The sequence below is a fragment of the Prionailurus viverrinus genome, chromosome A2 (assembly GCF_022837055.1).
Source record: "Prionailurus viverrinus isolate Anna chromosome A2, UM_Priviv_1.0, whole genome shotgun sequence".
NCBI classification, from domain to species: domain Eukaryota; kingdom Metazoa; phylum Chordata; class Mammalia; order Carnivora; family Felidae; genus Prionailurus; species Prionailurus viverrinus.
This window is the reverse complement of record NC_062562.1, coordinates 136647276-136661396: the sequence shown is the minus strand read 5'-3', so window position 1 is coordinate 136661396 and position 14121 is coordinate 136647276. Positions and strand designations below refer to the sequence as shown.

Here is a 14121-nt window from a genome sequence, read left to right as displayed (position 1 = left end):
TTCTGAGAGCCAAGAATTCCAGAACACAGTTGTATACGGAGCATGAAGCAGGTTTTAAAGTCAATGTCAACAGATAGCCCTCTTTTAATGTGAAATCCATTTTTAGGTTGGGAGTGACTTCTTAGAGTAGAATGCCTACTGCTAACAGTAAATATGAACTCAAGGGATAAAACTTCATCTATGGCTTCCATCGGGTTTTTTGGGCTAATGCTATACCTTTAGACTAGGCTCTCCTACCTCTGATGTTTCCTCATTGGAGATGCCCATATTTCTTGGCTTGCAAGGCTCTCTGTTTCATGTATATTGACCAGCTCTTTCAAACAGATTCCCTGTCACCAATGTATGGATTTTTCCTCTTTGACTTTTTTCTTATTACCTCAAGTGTTGCAGGATTATTGCTCATTAGCCATTTCATTTGTTCCAGTCTTGCTACTGTCACAGGAAGAGCTGACTGCTCTAATAATCAGAGCTCTTCATTCCTGGAATTTGCTGAGCCAGATGTCTATGCTGAGGGTGAGTGTGCTATTGGAGAAATGGGGCTCATGGGATGAAAGCCATTTGGTGCCATTTAGTGCCTTCTATTTTGATTTGCTTATTCATTCATTGATCCATTCAATCAATAGTTATTGAGAATCTCCTACGTGTTGGACCAGGAGATAGATAGAAAACAGAATAGACACTATCTCTGCCATAATTAATGTAATAGCCCAGAGAAAGTGTTAGACATTGACAAGGAATGACAAACATGTTACGTCTACATAGGAGAAAACCAAGATTCCAGATGAACTTAGAACCTACTCAGTATTCCACAGTTGTTTAATGAGTGGCTACTATGTATAAAGAACGTTTTTTAGGTACTGAGGATTCAACAGTGAATAAGATTACCAGAGTGCCTGATCTGGTGGGACGTACAATCTCGGAGAAGAAAGAGAAACAACAAATAAAAAAATAATATAATGTCAGTGAATGATAAATACTATGGAATGATAAATACTATGGATAAATACTACGATGAAGGAAATGGTGAGTGGGTAGTACTTGAAAGCCAGTCTGAGATTACATTGAAGTTTGTTTCCTACTTATGTAATGAGCTAACCTTATCAGCCTTCCTGGAAAGTAGCCTTTGGAGCAGGAGGGACATTTAGAGATGTCCCCAGATCTTCAGGTAGGCTTGCAATGCCGGTTTAGGATAGGTCTTCTGTGCAACCTGGAAAGACTATTGTTTCCCTTAATACTTTCTAGGAGCTTGTTGAGTCCTTTTCTGCCCACACAGTAATATATAATAAACAGTACTTCACCTTCTACAAAGAGCTATAGGAGAAATTTTCAAAAATCAACAGTTACCATATCGCTGACAGGAAAGCTAATTCTGAGGGTAAAAAGAATTAAATCTGCATATATCACGGGCTTAAATGAAATGCAAAGTGTTGATTTATTGGCAACCTTCTAGTCTAGGCAAATTTTTCTCATGCCCATTTGAGGATAAGACTCAGTGTGTGGAGTCATTGGCAAGAGAGCACTATGATGAATGAGCAGTGGGTTTAAGGTTGGCCAAAGAATATATATTCAGTGAGCATCTACTATGTGAATGGCTGTAGGTTATAAAACTAGAAACTGGAGCCAGGAGGCCTTTGTTCTTATTGCTCTTCTCCACCTGGAACATACTTTTATGCCTAGTTCTATTTATGCTTCAAAATCCAAGACAGATATCATCTTACATATGCCCTTGTCAGAGCAATGCCTCCCCCACCAAAATAAGATTCATTACTCCCCCCTTGTTCCATTCTAGGCTTCTAAATACTGTATTTTTGCTCTTGTGATCATAATTATTTGATTTATATCTCCTTGAGAGGAAGACTGTGTCTTCTCTGTATCTACCATGCCCTACCCAGTTTTTCCCAAAGTTCTCTAATGATAAGAGGCACTTGGTAAATTATCTGGATCATCTGGTCTCTCTCTGGAAATTCTGATCCAGTAATTCTGGGTTAGGGCCTAGGAATCTGTTGTTCTAGCAAGCATTCCAGGTGATTCTTATCATCAGGCAAGATTGAGAAATACTGGCCTAGCATGTAGTTAACACTAGGAAAATATAATTGAGTGAATTAAATAACTACCAATGAACAGAACTTTCTCTCTCCTTTAGATCAGATAATCGTTACATAAATACAGTATTCCAAAATGATTTGTCATTTGGTTCCTAATTTTGATGAAATTGGGAAAGGCAAATACCATGGATCGTTCCAACTCCTTAGACATGAGTGTAGTAAATGATGAACAAATTGAAAGTTGCTGCTGGTAAGGAAGCTATTGATCAGTCGTTTATTCACAACTTCATAATTAAGCAGTGCTTCTCAAATGATCTTGCCCCCCTGGGAATATTTGCCCATGCCTGGAGGTATTTGCTGGCCACAGCTGGATTGTTACTTCTAGCATCTAGAGGAGAGGACAGGGATGCTGCTAACCATCCGACAAAGCATGGCAAAACCCTGCTCAACAAATAATGATCTGTTCTCAAATATCAATTGTGTTGAGGTTGAGGAACCCGGCATTAAACTCACTTAAAAGCTTTGGGAAGGGGCGCCTGGGTGGCTCAGTCGGTTGGGCGGCCGACTTCGGCTCAGGTCATGATCTCGCGGTCGGTGAGTTCGAGCCCCGCGTCGGGCTCTGTGCTGACAGCTCGGAGCCTGGAGCCTGTTTCAGATTCTGTGTCTCCCTCTCTCTGACCCTCCCCCGTTCATGCTCTGTCTCTCTCTGTCTCAAAAATAAATAAACATTAAAAAAAAAAAAAAAAGCTTTGGGAAAAAAAAAAATCCTGTCGCCCAGGCCACTCCCCTAGACCAGTTACTGAATGTCTCAGGGTGGGAGCCAAGCATTAGCATTTTTTCAGCTCTCCATATGCAACCAAGGCTGAGAACCATTGAGAGCTTATAGGATGCCAGAAAGAGGAGTGGACTCAAAAACCTGGTTTTAAGCCCAAAGTTTATCACCCATGATCTGGGAAATTAGGCATGGCACCTCCCAGTTTCTGTTTCTTCATCTGTAAAATAAGAATAACACCTACATCAGAGGGTTATTATAGGGATTAAAGAGATAATGCATGCGACAGTGCCCTGTAACTAAATCTACAAAAGTAAGGTATCATTATTGTTCCCTGTTTGGGCATCAGTCCAAGTGGCAGAATTGGGTAATTTACTTGCTTAATGCCACAAACATTCTTGCATGCAAATCCATGCTTGCCTTTTTGCCTAAAATGTTCTACATATGCAAAGAGTTGGAAAACTCATATGCTTAGGTGAATTTTTTTAATATAATAAAGTCTCCTTTATTCTTTACTTGTTATATTTGATACGTTTGAATTCATATAAGGTGTTAATAAAGCAATTCCTATGATGTTTGAAAATAATACAGAGACCCCACATGTTTAAGGGGAATGAAGCTTACATTGCTTTGAAGCGTGGTTTAAGACTGATGAGTTAAGGCTAATGAGTTAAGGCTCTCTCGTATCATGTTACTTCCAAGTGCAGTGCATAGACCAGCAGCAGCCACATCAACTGGGTGATTGTTAGACATGCAGAATCTCAGGACCCATATAGATGTCTTATATCAACATCAATATTTTAATAGCTCCTGGGTGATTTGTAGGCACATTAAGATTACAAAAGCATTACTCTAGAAAATCCTACGTGGGAAATTAGACAACTCAGTTCTCCCAAACATCAGGCATACAATAGTCCTCTGTGAACCCATGTCTATCTGGGTTTCTTGCATCTCATATGGATTCAGACTGCTGCCAACTGCATGCATAGGGACACTCTCCATCTGTCACTTCTCTTTTCCTTGCCACCTCTGGGTTTTTGGCAGCCATTCTATGTTAGTAGGTAGTGATCTTAGAGTTTTCAGCGTAAGCGTAGGCAGAAGATAGTCAGTGTTTATTTCTGCCAACCAATCATTTGAAACATTTCTTTGTTTTCATTATCCTGAAAAATAATTTACCTGGCAATAGCAGGGTTAATTCATGAGCTGCAAAACTGGTTTCTTTTGTGCTGAGAAAGCTAGCTGGTTCATCCTTCTTGCTGAGAGAGGCAGTTAATCAGTATATAAAGACCTGTGATTGATGTGGCATAACTTCAAAAGGTACTTGGTTTACTTCTCCATGCAAGAGCCTACTCCCTAAGAAGCAGGCCAAAAGCTTCTCCTGCTTTAGATTCTTAGTATCTTCTCAAGAACTTGTCCATGTTGGCGGGACAGCGTGTTCTCAGCTGACATGGGTACCCAACACTTAAGACTCACTTCAAATCATCTAGGAATTTCTTTCAGTAATTCCTATCTCACCTTTCTTTCAAAAGTGTCCCTACATTTGCGATGCCATGAGTTATTATAAATTATATGCATTCAAATCTCCACCTAGGACATTAAAACAATTTTCATGTTATTTGGTAGCCTATGTGGAGAAGAATTTATTCTGATGTGAGAGAAAGGCCTGTATTTCACCTGAGAAAGCATATCTGAAAGTATTTAGTTCAGAAAGGAAAATACAAAGCCCTATAGGAGAGTGGGGAGAAAAATAAGATTTACTTTGTGAAGAATTAAGGACTAAAAATGCAGACTAGAGCTTTTTAAAGGTCGGTTAGGGGGCCTGGAGAAGAGTTAAAAAAAAAAAAAAGTTCCAACCTCATGAATTACTTAAGAACCCAAACCCCTGCTTAAATTCTTGGCTAATGCACATTTGTAGAAACAATCATAAGGTGACTACCTGTGCAATATACATGAATTAGAGTCTTACAGTCCAGTAAGCAATCAACCTCGAAATAGTAAAAAAAAAAATAATTTTTATGTTGTAAAAACACATTGCATTTAAAAGTCACTCTCTTTCATTTTATTAATAATGTGAAATGTACCAATATGTATAAGATATAAGCATAAAGTTATACTTGTGTTTGATTGAAGGGCCCAGTTGCATTATTGTAAAGTCACAACTCATGTAATAGTATTTAAAAATAAGTATTAATAAATCCTATTAGGTCCTTTGATACATAAGGAGTTAAATAGAAAGTGTTATCTTTTGAAGACACTTTTACCTAAAAGAGACTGTCTTTTGGAGAAGATACTGACGAGAAGATACTGCAGACAAGCTTGCCATCAAGAACTAAGTGTTCCATCGGGAGGACAACAATGAATGCATTTGACCTAAGGAGAACATAATTTGGTCTTTGAAAAACTGAGAGATTTTTATATATTTATGTGTGCAAAAAAATGTTTTCAGAGAAAGGAGGGATCATGGTGGCTGGAAGCTACCGGGTATGCTTAGTGAAAGAGATGGAATATAACATTGGGCACTGGAAAAATAAGAGGTAGGGTTTGGCATAAGCAGAGACGGCGGGAGCATTTTACACAGGGGAAGAACATGTGTGAGAACATAGAGACAGGCAGGAGCTTAATGTGTATATGGTAGACCCCAACATGCTTTTCTTGGCACTTTTTCCCTGTCTGCCTCTACTTAGGTTTCAAAAAAACAAATACTAGCCTCTTTTGTGGCTAAGGGAAGTCATGTGGCCATGAGACAGTTCTGGATAGTAAGTCACATGAATAGAACTCTGCTTGGGGTTCCAGGCAAAGTTTTTGTTTTCTTGATAAAAGGGACAACTATGGTTTACACTAACCTCTCCCCTTTCTGTTTTCTTTCTGCCTTGAATATTAAATATGATGGCTGGTGCTGCAGTAGCATCTTGTGACTATGAGGGAAAAGTCTAGAGAGTTCAAGAAATATAGGCCCCAAATTGTTGGATTGCTAAGTCGACACCAGTACCCAATTTCTTATTGTTTGGGAGGAGAAAATTAATCTTTATTTGCTTAAGCCATTGTGGTCAAGTTTTCGGTCACTTATAGACAAAAGCAATTCTCTCTGATACCATATATGATGAAAAAGTGAAAATTTTTATGTGATTGACACAAAGAATGTTATGGAATGATAGAAAATATTTTCTTGGAGGGTCTGGTTAGATTATGGAGAGCAGAGAGACTGTTTGATACTGTGGGCATTGAGAAGCTATTAAATATTATCAAGGCAGAGAAAATGTAGAAGAGCTACTAATTGGAGATTTCACAAATATTGAAAGATTATTCTGATAATAATGTGCAAGATAATTTAAAAAGAAGCATTAGAAGCAACAGAGCCATGTGTTGAAGATGAATCCCAGATATGGTGAAAATTTAAAGTACTTTTCACTCCTCTCATTCAGAATTTGGGATAATTAGACAAGGTGTTGTGATTTCACAGGCTATGCATGTGTGTTAGTTCAGGTGCAAAGTACCATAGACTGGGTGACTTAGCAATAACAGAAGTTTATTTCTCACAGGTCAAGAGCCTGGAAATCTGAGCTCAGGGAGCCAGCATGATCAGGTTCTTGGTGAGTGGCCTTTTCCTCATTTACAGATGGCTGTCTTTGCTCTGTGTCTTCATGGGACAGAAAGAGAGGAAAGTGAGTTAGCTAACTCTTTGGTCTTTTAAGAGCACTAATACCATTTGTGAGGGCTCCACCCTCATGACCTAGTTACTTCCCTAAAGCCCCACCTCCTAATAGCTTCACAGTGGGATAAGGGTTTTAACACATGGATGGGAGTGGGGAAGGACAAAGCAGAATAAATATTCAGTCCATCACAGCATGGTGTAGGTGAAGTCAGTGTACTAAGGTAAAAGTTGCATATAATTAAAAACACCATGGAGAAACCTAGGATTCAAAGGATAAAACTTTTTGTGTTTATTTTTACATTTTTACTGTGGTCTTCCATTCTTTAGTATAGTGCTCAGAAACCTTTTCCTATGAAGGGCCAGAGAGCAAAGGTTTTAACCTTTACAGACTGTACTGTCTCCACTGCAGCTACTCAGTTCAGCTGTTGAGAGCAAAAGCAGCTGTAGACAGTACACAAATTAGAGATCATGACTATCTATGCTCCAGGAAAAGTCTATTTACAAAAACAGGTAGTAGGTTGGATTTAGGCTGCAACCTGGAGAAGGGCCAGAATGTAAATTAAGGGTGGAGTCCATATAGTTTAATTTGTATAATATAGATATACATGAAAATAAACTGTACTGTTTATAATGTAAATAGTTTTATGGATTTGCTATAATGGTTAGGGTCTTACTGATGAATAAAATAGTTCTATCTAGGATAAGTAACAAAAGGTCTTTCTTTTTTTTTTTTTATTGAGAGAGAGATAGTGCAAGTGAGCGAGGGTGGAGAGAGGGAGAATCCCATGAGGGGCAGAGAGAGAGAGAGAGAGAGAGAGAGAGAGAGACAGAGAAGGAGGAGGAGGGCTCACCTGAAGTGGGGCTTGTGCTCACCTGATGGAACTCAGGAACCATGAGATCATGATCTGCACTGAAGTCAGATGCTTAACTGACTGAGCCACTCAGGCACCCAGTACCAAAAGGTCTTAAATCTTAGAGAATCACTGAATTCACCTTTCACTTCTCAAAATCATTGTGTAATTTTTTTATGCAATCCAAGATTGTGATTTTCCTCATTAACATAGTTCCTTATCCCCAGGTAATGAATATCACACAACGTCACAAAACTGCATTCCTTTTAAAATATTTTCTAATTCTGGGTGCCTGGATGGCTCCGTTGGCTAAGCGTCCAACTCTTGATCTCGGCTCAGGTCATGATGTCAAGGTTTGTGAAATCAAGCCTGGGGCGAAGGGCTCTGCACTGACAATGGGGAGCCTGCTTGGGATTCTCCCCCCCCCCCCAAATAAATAAATAAACTTTTAAAAAATAGCAAAAGATTATTTTCTAATTCAAATTTTTAATTGTATTTTTTTTTTGTGATTTTCCCTGGTAATTTAAATATCAAATTTGTTCTTTCTCTTTCTTTTCTTTCCCTCTTCATTTTTTTTTTTTTTTTTTTTTTTTTTTTTTTTTTTTTTTTTTTTGTCAGCATAGGTTAAGGGATGCTGTGGTAATAAATTACTGGCCACATTTCACTGCTCCCAGCAGCTCTCTGAGGCACCTCACTTTTAGGTGGAGACTCAAGGATATACCTTGTGGCTATGCCATGTGGAGTTGTTGACTTCTAGATCCTTGGACAAGGGAAAAGAGATCACAGCTGTTCTCTATACTATGGCCTGGATGTTGTGTGTCAATTCTATTTATAGCCAAGTTATCAGAACTAGTAGTCACTTGACCCCAAACTACCTGGCAGGTTGAAAAATACCATCTTTCTGTGTGATCAAATGGGACTTAGCACATAGCATTGTCTCTGACACACATTTATTCTATTGTGTAAAAGGTCATAACAGAACCAGTTTGTAGTAACTTGGTTGAGGTTTAAAATTTATCTAGGCTAAATATCCAACATAACATATAGTGACACATAGAGACATAATATAAGCCCTATAAAAGGTCAAGGTTATTGCCCAGTTTTGTTCCTCAGTTTAGGTAGCTACTGTATAATATCTTGAAGAATCACCAAAAGGGTTGGTTGAGAATTAGAGAACCTGCAGTGTAGAATGAGAATTCTATTCAGATGTTATGTTACTGGACCACCACAAAATGATATATATTCTAGTTCATTCCCTATAAGGATTTAAATATTATCCTTAGCCAGGCATAGTTAAGAGAATACCCTTTGTTCTGGGTCATCTTTTGTTTTATCCCTCAATTCCATTAATCTGGTCGAGAGTCTCCCACCATTACTACACAGTTAGCATTGTGGTGCTTTTTCTTTAAATGAGAGGCTTTATATTGCTATTTTCTATTTACATATGAACTGTGTAAAATTGGCTGCCTGCTTTGTATATGACTCCAGAAGTAACAGAATGTTACCATCATCTGTCTGGTCTCTAAAATCTGAGCTTTGGCACTCTGTAAATTTACCCTGGGTTTGCTCCCAAGGTTGAAGGTATATTTTGTTCCTTTAGGCACATGATTCTCACCAGGGAAGCCTGGATTTCTGGGTTTGTAGGTGGGAATTAGAATCTCTGAAGGTATGGGCAGTGTGTGTAGTAAGAAAAAACATATTTAGCATAACAATGCAATTTTATATGTTGAAAAATAAAACTGTTTTAATGATTGAAGCTCCTACAAGTAAAATTCAACCACCTTCTTGGCTGCTGGGAATATGCAGGATTGGGAGGATACACTTCTGAATCAGCAGGGAATTGGATTTTTACATTTATTAAAAAGCACATTGGGTTTAAATGTGGAGAATTTTTTTATGATGGGAAAAGCTAAAAATAGATCCTCCACTGTGCAGAAAAAAGAAACCAACGGCATGATTGGGAGATCTGAGGGCAAGCAGGTCAAAAGGTAAGAACTCAGAGCAGTGGGTAAAGGAATGACATTAGGAGACTGAAAATATCTCTAGGAAATCCTTAGGAATATAAAAAAGGGTCCTGGATACACCTGGTAGTATGGGATGAGAGCTCACATTATTTAATTTGGATATTAAAGGAAGGTGGATAAAGTTGTGATCACTAGAATTGCATTTGTTTGAAGCGTAACATGTGACCTTTGCATGGCTAAAATCACAAGCCCATATGGACTTTGGTTTCTTTTCTTCAAAAATTCTGTCATTTTCTGAGATTTCCCCTGCAAACACTCACGCATAAAATCAGACAATTAGCCAACAGTCAATGACCAAATATTTATCAATCCCATATAACGATCAAAACATTACAAGCCAAAGTCCTATAGGTGTTGCAAAACAGGCTATAAGCTTTCCTGTCTGCAAGGAACTTACAGTCTATTTGGGAAAACAAGATATAATTGTAAATAATGCAAAAAGTACATCCTTTTCTATTAGAACAAGGATAAGCAAAATATTGGCTTGTTGTGGGACAAATCTGGCCCAACATCTATAGCAATTCTCACACTGCATAGGACAGAGTTGAGTGATTGCTACAATGCATGCCCACAAACCTAAAATATTTGCCACCCTGCACTTTATAGAAAAAGTTTGCCAACACTTGTATTAGAATAATAAAAAATGTCACGTTGCAAAATGGGATAGATTCCAAGCAGATAACAGAGAGGACAGAGCTACTGGACTTAAGAAGCCCAGCCTGGGAAAGCTTCAAGGGGTCCCAGCAGCCCAATTTATTGAGACAAAGAGGAGGGCAAGGAAACTCCAGTTTCCACAGAAAAAAGGTGAAGAATGAAGGATTCTTATGATTAGTAAGAAAATGCTAAATGTAACTGCATACTGTTTTTATTATATCTTTTCTTAACATTTCTTCTATGCTGACCCACAAAATAATTAATTTGGGGAAAATCGAATCCTTTTAAATGTTCTTCAGTGTTATTATAAAATCAACACTGATTAAAAATTCACTACCCTCTCTTGAGAAGCAGGAAATATTGCTGCATAGATACATTTATTTATTTATTTATTTGTTTATTTATATAACTTATTTATTTATTTTGAGAGTGGGAGAGAGAGAGAGAGCAGGGGATGGGGCAGAGAGAGAGAATCCCAAGCAGACTCTGCACTGACAGGGTGGAGCCCAACGTGGGGATTGAATCGACAAACTAGGAGATCATGACCAGAGCAGAAATTGAGTCCCACACTGACCGACTGAGCCACCCAGATGCCCCACTGCATAGATGCTTTTAATAAACGAAAATTTGTGATTCACTCTAAAGATAGAGGAGTACATAAATGAATTTCAAGGGAAATTTCCACAAGAAAATGTGGAAATAAAGTATCAATATTTATTGTATTTTGATTGAGAGATTTGTATTACCACCTGTCCTTAATTCATAGATGTATTTTATTAACCGCTGCCATTTTGACAAATGAAAATACCTGAGGATAAATGACAATTGATACATACTCAGGACCTAATTATTTTCCATTGTGTTGAATTATTTTGACCCCTTCACACCTTTCTCAGTGCCTCTGAGTCCTTTGGATGCCGTGGGGTCATACTCTCACCCAGATCTGCTTTACCCAGAAAATGCCCCATGTTCCACACTCTTCCTTGCTCTTATCTTCTCCCCCAATTTGAAATTATTTTCTTAGTATCTTGTATCTTGGGGGTCTTACTAGCTACTTAAAGACAATTAGATGAAAATGAGTTAATATGGCTTTTAGTAAACATCTGCTGGTGTTATGATACAGCACTAGGATAATGAAGAATTCATTCACTCCTAAAACTTCCTTGGTAATGTGCTAGGCTCACAGGACACAAAGATGGATATTTGCTTTTGAGTAGTTTGCTGTCTTCAGCAATGTGCGCCAAAAGGTGGTCCCTGGGTGATCTCCAGATGAATCTCCTGGGCTGCTGATTAAAATATGCAGCTGTTTAGCCTCAAAAAGGGCTTATTCAGTAGAGACACATGTGGAGGCCACTCAGCATGCACATTTTTAGCTTGCTTCCATTTTTCTGTACTTTAAGGCCAGAAGGAGATGATTCTTGGATTCAGGGCATCAATCAACCAGAACCTTGCAGCCATAGCCAGTTTTGCCTTGCAGATATGTTTTTAAAATTGGAAAATTTCACATAAACATTTGATTTCTTCCATCTCCTGAAAAATGAGAAGCTCTGACATTGCTGGGTTTGTGTTTCTTGACTCAGTTCAAGGAGAAATTCCCCTTTAGTTGGACAGAGCCTGTGCCTTCCTGTTGGCTCAAGTCCCCATCATTCTCCATTGTCTGAAACCCATGTCCACCCTTATTCAGATATCCTTCATACCTGGCTCTTTGTAATCATTTGACATAATGGCCTGTGATCTGGATTCCAATGGATAATTACATATTCAAAAAAAGTGGTATTTTTGTTAATGTTAGCCCAGTATATATGTGTTCCAGGTAATGTTAGGCTAGAACTTAATTCTATGCATACCTTCTGAAAGGCCTTAGGAAGCGGGAGTTTTAGGTTCTAGAGCAAGAGAGCGGGCAAGATATTTGGGACAGGTGTTCCCTTTGTCATCTGGCCAGCACAGGTTTAGTTTAGGCTGTTGAACATAGGTAGCAGGAAATAGAATTAAAGTCACCTTGTTTCTTTCTAAATCTAGCATTTCTATAGCAATTGTCACCATGGTATCTTGATGTATTCTGACAGGGGAAATTTCACTGATTAAAAAATGTGGTAATAAGGGAAAGAGAAACTCCTTCCATGCTTTAGCCCCAGAGACACTTCCTTAAAGAAGAGCTCAGAAATGTATATATACAGGACAGGAGTTCCACCATGGTCTGACCCAGCCAAGGGTAGGTGGAATTTCTTAATGATAATGCAGCAGACGTCCAGCTGAAAGAGCCTTGAACCTGAAGGCTGGAAGATACCTCTAAGTCATAACACTCCTGGTGTAGCTCTTTTCAGCATCCTGGTACTTGTGCATGTTAATCTCATTCAGTCCTCACAACAACCCTGTGAAGTAACTATTGAGATGCTCATTCCCAGTTTATAGTGATGAGAAACAGTCACTGAAGATCCGTCATTTGCTTCAGCTCTAACAAGTCTTCTAGTACCAATGTCCTTCCTTTTAAATTACAACCAGTGTTTTAAATTCTTATTCAGCCTTCACAGCTTTTGCCATTTACCTAGACCACTGGAGAAGTGGAGCCCCCTGGAGTTTTGTGGTATGGGCAGTTCTGAGCTCTGGCACATTGACAGAAAAGGTTTGCATACGGGGTACACTGCAGGCATAAATAAGACAAGCTTTGTGCAATTCCTGGTGGGCTGGCTATAAATCCTCTTTTTGTCAAACTCATTAAAGCACATTCAGAATCAAGTGAATGAGATGATATAATGACCTTGAATCTGATCTCATTCTCAGTATCCTGCCCCTCCCTTAAAAAAAAAAAAAGAAAGAAAAAGAAAAAACTTTTTTTTTTTTTTTATCGGAACATTTGCACTGAAAAGCACCAAGGCACACTGCACTGGTTCAAGTCTGTCCATGACTTGTTACACTAGAGATGTGAGCTAACTCCAGAGATGACCTGGCTGAAATAAAGTCACTTGTGGGAGAGCACGGGAAGAATGAGTTCATTCAGAATAGATGCTATATTAGTTTTCTAGGGCTACCAGAACAAAGTACCATAGACTGGGTGGCTTTATTTATTTATTTAAAAAAATTTTTAATGTTTATTTATTTTTGAGGTACAGAGAGAGCATGAGCAGGGGAGGGGCAGAGAGAAAGGGAAACACAGAATCTGAAGCAGGCTCCAAGGCTCTGAGCTGGCAGCATAGAGCCCAACGCAGGGATCAAACTCATGAGCTGTGAGATCATGACTTGAGCTGAAGTCCAATGCTGGACGCTTAACCGACTGAGCCGCCCGCCCAGGTGCCCATATCTTCTTACTGTTTTGGAGGCTGGAATTTCAAGACCAAGTTGGCAGCAGTGCTGGTTTCTCCTGAGGCCTCTCTCCTTGGTTTGCAGATGTCCATCTTCTCTTACAGATGGTTTTCCCCGTGTGTGTCTGTGTCCTAATCTCTTTTATAAGGAAAGCAGGCACATTGGATTAGACACCCCCCTTCTGCCCCAATAACCTCATTTTACCTTAATTACTTCTGTAAAGATTCTATCTCCAAATACAGTCACATTCTGAGGTACTAGGGGTTAGTACTTCAACATGTGAATTTTGAGGGGGATATAATTTAGCTCATGACAGATGCTTATGTCAACCTTTTTCAAAGGATTTATGAATTGTTAGTATGCATGTTGATGGTGGATGGCAAGATACTTGCACCACTAGGTCTTAGACATATTTTTAAGTCTAAGTTTCCTCCACTGTTATGATTAAAATAAATAAATACATAAAATCTTACTGGAATCACATAAACTACATTGTTTTGCCTTAGGGATCATGAAGTTAAAACTCTATGGAAAACAAGAAAGTAATGTAATTATGGGAAACAAGGAAGTAAAGTAAAATAAAACAGGGCAGTGGAGATTTTGGACAGCTGGAGAGCACAAGCCCTAGTCTCAAAGGGACTCAGTGTGAGCACAAGTGGTTTCAGATACTCTGAATTTTTGAGAAGTTGAAAGGCTGAATTTTTATATGAAATTCCTCAATTTTAAAATGTGGGCAATTATTCCCTTAAAAAAAATAACATTGTATGAGTCAAACAAAATATGTCTGCTCATTGGAATTAGCCCATTGGCTTGGATTAGGCTG

General features: G+C 38.7%; 1 protein-coding gene across 1 annotated transcript in view; it reads left to right on the top strand.

Annotated features, from left to right (window-relative positions):
* The first annotated feature begins 424 nt into the window (after positions 1 to 424).
* CTTNBP2 (cortactin binding protein 2) overlaps positions 425 to 14121 on the top strand; it is a 171934-nt gene continuing 158237 nt past the window's right edge. The window contains exons 1-2 of the mRNA XM_047849889.1: positions 425 to 513; positions 6357 to 6407. Coding sequence (XP_047705845.1) covers positions 6393 to 6407 — 15 coding nt within the window. The 5' untranslated portion in view covers positions 425 to 513; positions 6357 to 6392. The remainder of the gene's footprint in view (positions 514 to 6356; positions 6408 to 14121) is intronic.